Genomic DNA, 3,683 nt, shown 5'->3' on the forward strand with positions numbered 1-3,683 from the left:
AAAAAAAAAAAAAAAAAAAAAGACTACCTAAATTTAAAGACCCAAGGTAAAAATGGGCACCTAAAATATTCATCTTTGTCTCAGATAAAGAATTAGAAGTGTCAAATGAATATATTAAAAAATGTTCAACATCACTGATCATTCGAGAAATGCAAATTAAAACAATACTGAAGGGGCCGGGGATTTACCTCAGTGGTTCTGCAGCCTGCCTCACAAGCACAAGGTCCTGAGTTTGATCCCCGGTACACAAAAAAACAAAACACTGAGATTCCACCTCACCCCAAAAAGAATGGCTGCTATCAAAAAACCAACCAAGGGGCCAGGGATTTAGCTCAGTGGTTTGGTAGCCTGCCTTGCAAGCGCAAGGACCTGAGTTCAATCCCCGGTATCAAAAAAAAACAAACCAATAGCAAATGTTGGTGGGACTGTGGGGGAAAAGGAGCCCCGCTTCACTGCTGGAGGGAGTGCAGACTGGGGTAACCACTGCGGAAATCAGTGCGGAGATTCCACAGAAAACAAAAAGTCAAGGTTCCTTTTGACCCTGTTGCTATCTTTTTGGAACAATTAAAAGAGTCCTACCACAGAGATACATGCACACCCATGTATATAGCGGCACAGGTTGTGATAGCTAAAACCTGGAAACAGCCCAAATGCCTATCAACTGACGAGTGGATAAAGAAGGTGTGGTTTTTTTATACTTCTGCCATAAAGAAGGACATGCTTCACCCATTTATAGTCAATTGGATGGACCTTGAGACCATGCCTAAGTGAAATAAATCGTACACATGTGTAAATATCGCATTGCCTCTCTGGTGTGAGAAACTGAAGCGGAAATAAGGACTGAGATGTGTAATGGATGTTGGGAAATGGGAAGAAAGGGTTCAGATGGGAAGGGGAACACGGGGGAGGGAGGGAGAGAGGAAGGGACAGGAAAAAAGTGAAAACAGAAGGAAAAATGGAAACAAAGCTTCTGTACACAGGGAGGAAGGGAGCTTGGGGGGATGGGAGAAAAGAAAAGAAAAAGAAAAAGACCCTGTCTCAAAATAAAAAAAGTTAAAAAGGACTGGAGTGCAGCTCTCCGTGAAGGCCCCTGAGGTGACCCCAAGAACACACATGCACAGAAGTAGCACTAGGTGGCTGAAGCAGGAGGATGCCAAGTCCAAGACCTGCCTGAGCAGGTCACAGTCCAGGTGGGCTGGGAGTGTGGCTCAGCACTAGGTGCCTCCCCACCCAACGGCCCCTGAACTCAGGGTGGCGGGCTTGGGCTCAGGGTTTTTTAGTCTTAGCTGTGCCAGTCACCTGGCAGCTGCAGGTGGGGATCAGGCATCCGCACTCTGCTCCAGCTCCTGTTTTTTTGGGGGGAGGGTTTCTTTTTGGTACCAGGGATTGAACTCTGGACCTTGTGCTTTCTAGGCAGGCAGAACCACTGGACTAAATCCCTGGCTGTTTTGTTTTGTTTTGGAGACAGGGTCTCACTCTGTAGTTGAGTCTGGCATGGAACTTGCAATCCTCCTGCCTCAGCCTCTTGAATGCTGGGATCACAAGCGTGGGTCCCCATGCCTGGCAGCAAGTGTTTTAGACTGTCAATTGGATAGTGGCCCCTTCTGCCAGGCCAGTGGCAGGGTCAGGTGTGGGCAGTGGGGCCTGCCCACCCCATCCCCAGGCTGGCACCTATGGGCTCTGGGTCCTTCTGAGGACCCCTGCTATGCTCCATGGGGCTGGGATGTTGCTCTGGGCTGCTGGGTTGCCCAGGCTGGACCCATTCCCAGCACCCTCAAAATGAACACAGGTTCGTGAGTGTGTCCCAAGCTCTCTGTGGTTCCTTTGAGATTCAGACTTAACTGGGCTTCCTCCTGGTGTTAGGAGCTAGGTGTGATTTTGGCTTCATCCGGCTTTGCCCTGGGGCAGCTGAGAAAAGATGCTGGGTCTCAGTTTCTTCCTTTGTAAAGCAGGCTCTGGGAGCGCCCAGCTTGTCTGACAGCACTGGTGACATTCGTGCTCGGAACCCCGGCGCAGTGTCACAGAGGTGCTGAGTACTTCTCAGAGCATCTCTGAGTCCTGGGCTGGGGTGTCCAGGGGCCCTGTCACAGAGGCACCCCCACCTGTCCCAGGGCCAGCTGTCTTCCCTGTCCCCAGCCTGCCCTGCTGGCCTGGGCCCAGGTGGCCCAAAGGTCTTTCCTTCCCTTGGCCCATACTTGCCCCAACTGGCCAGAAACCAGCTCTGCTTCCAGGCCTGAGGATGTGGTAGGCGCCGCCCAGGTCGTCTGGGTGAGAGCCACCTGTGTGGCCAGCCTGGCCCCAGGGCCCTGACACCTGGGCTGAATCTGCACCCTGCCAGACTGCAGACTCACATTCCTCTCTCAGCAGTCAGAGTGCCTAAGAGCTGGCGGCAGGAGGCAGGTCGGCTGGGGTGACACTCGTGATTGCATAGTTCATAGTTCCCCGACAGTGTCATCCTGACTGTGTCCCAGGGCCTGCTCCATGTCACCCCTCTGGGCAGCCTGCCTCCGGGAATGGGTAGGCTGTCCCTAGGTGGGTCTGGCTCCTTGGAAGGGCCTCTGCTCCAGGCCTTGTCCCCTGATTCCAGTATGTCCGCTCAGCTGCCCAGGGCAGGGCTGTGTGTCCCATGTCCTGGTGAATCCTGGCACAGAGCACAGCACGGGCTCTCAATAAATCCCAGACCAGGCAGGAAGGAGCAGAGACCATGCTCAGGCCTCTGAGAAGAGGAACAATTAGTGCCCAACACGCCCTGGTTGCCTGAGAGGAGAGACAGCCGGGAAGCAGCAGAAGGTCGTTCTGCCCAAGGTCAGAGCAGGTTCTCGAGAGCCCAGTTCCTTGCTCCTTTGCTCCACGTTGACAGACTGTGGTCACCCAGTTGCCATGGCAGCACCAGTCATCTCAGGTGTGTGGCTCGCCCTTCTTCCCTCCCATCCTTGGATCCCTTCTTCCTCCCCTCTCCACTACTTAGCTACATCCCGTGTCCTTTTTTATTCCTTAGTTTGGACAGAGTCTCACCAAGTTGCCCAGGTGAGACTCAAGACTTTTGACCCTCCCGCCTCAGCCTCTCGAGCTGCTGGACAGGCAGCAGTGCTTTATGTTTTATAAAATGCGCCCAGGGACCCTGGCCCTCTGCACCTCACTGTGAGGAGCTCCCAGGGTCCCTGCCACGTGGCATGGCCTGGGTACCCCACACAGTGGGACAAACTCCCAGCCCCAGTCCCCTCGACCTGAGGTGGGGTCGCGGCTGGAGGACACTCCGGTGTGGACCTCAGGTCCTAGGAGGTCGGACCGCTTTCCCCTGCCTTGCTGGGGACCCGGGGCTCTCAGCGCTGCTCTGCTCGGCCCCCGGGCCTGGAGAACGCAGTTCCCCCGCTGAGAACCAGAGCCCCTGACCGCAGCTGCTAGGGAAGGAGGCCCTCCCCACGTCCGACCCCTCTGCGCCCCGCAGGCGCCTTCTGGTGGAGACGCAGGACGTCCGGGACAACCCCGGCGCGACCCCGGCTGAGACGTTGAGAGCTGCTAGCCTTGGCCCTTCAGGTTCCCTGTCCCATCCCCGCGGTCCCGCACCCCATCTTCGCGTACCCCGTTCCAGTCCCTCCGTCCCCGTCCCCGCGGTTCCACACCCCATCCCGGGTGGCCGCACTAACCCATCTTCTTCAGCGCGCGCGACCCCGGCCTCGGGG

General features: G+C 55.6%; 1 protein-coding gene across 3 annotated transcripts in view; it reads right to left on the bottom strand.

Annotated features, from left to right (window-relative positions):
* Plcd3 (phospholipase C delta 3) overlaps positions 1-3,683 on the bottom strand; it is an 11,161-nt gene extending 7,478 nt beyond the window's left edge. For all 3 annotated transcript variants that reach the window (XM_033763087.1, XM_033763086.1, XM_033763085.1), the window contains exon 1: positions 3,648-3,683. In XM_033763087.1, coding sequence (XP_033618978.1) covers positions 3,648-3,651 — 4 coding nt within the window. In that variant the 5' untranslated portion in view covers positions 3,652-3,683. The remainder of the gene's footprint in view (positions 1-3,647) is intronic.

The sequence above is a fragment of the Fukomys damarensis genome, unplaced genomic scaffold (genome assembly GCF_012274545.1).
Source record: "Fukomys damarensis isolate Sample0158 unplaced genomic scaffold, DMR_v1.0_HiC HiC_scaffold_13, whole genome shotgun sequence".
Taxonomy (NCBI): domain Eukaryota; kingdom Metazoa; phylum Chordata; class Mammalia; order Rodentia; family Bathyergidae; genus Fukomys; species Fukomys damarensis.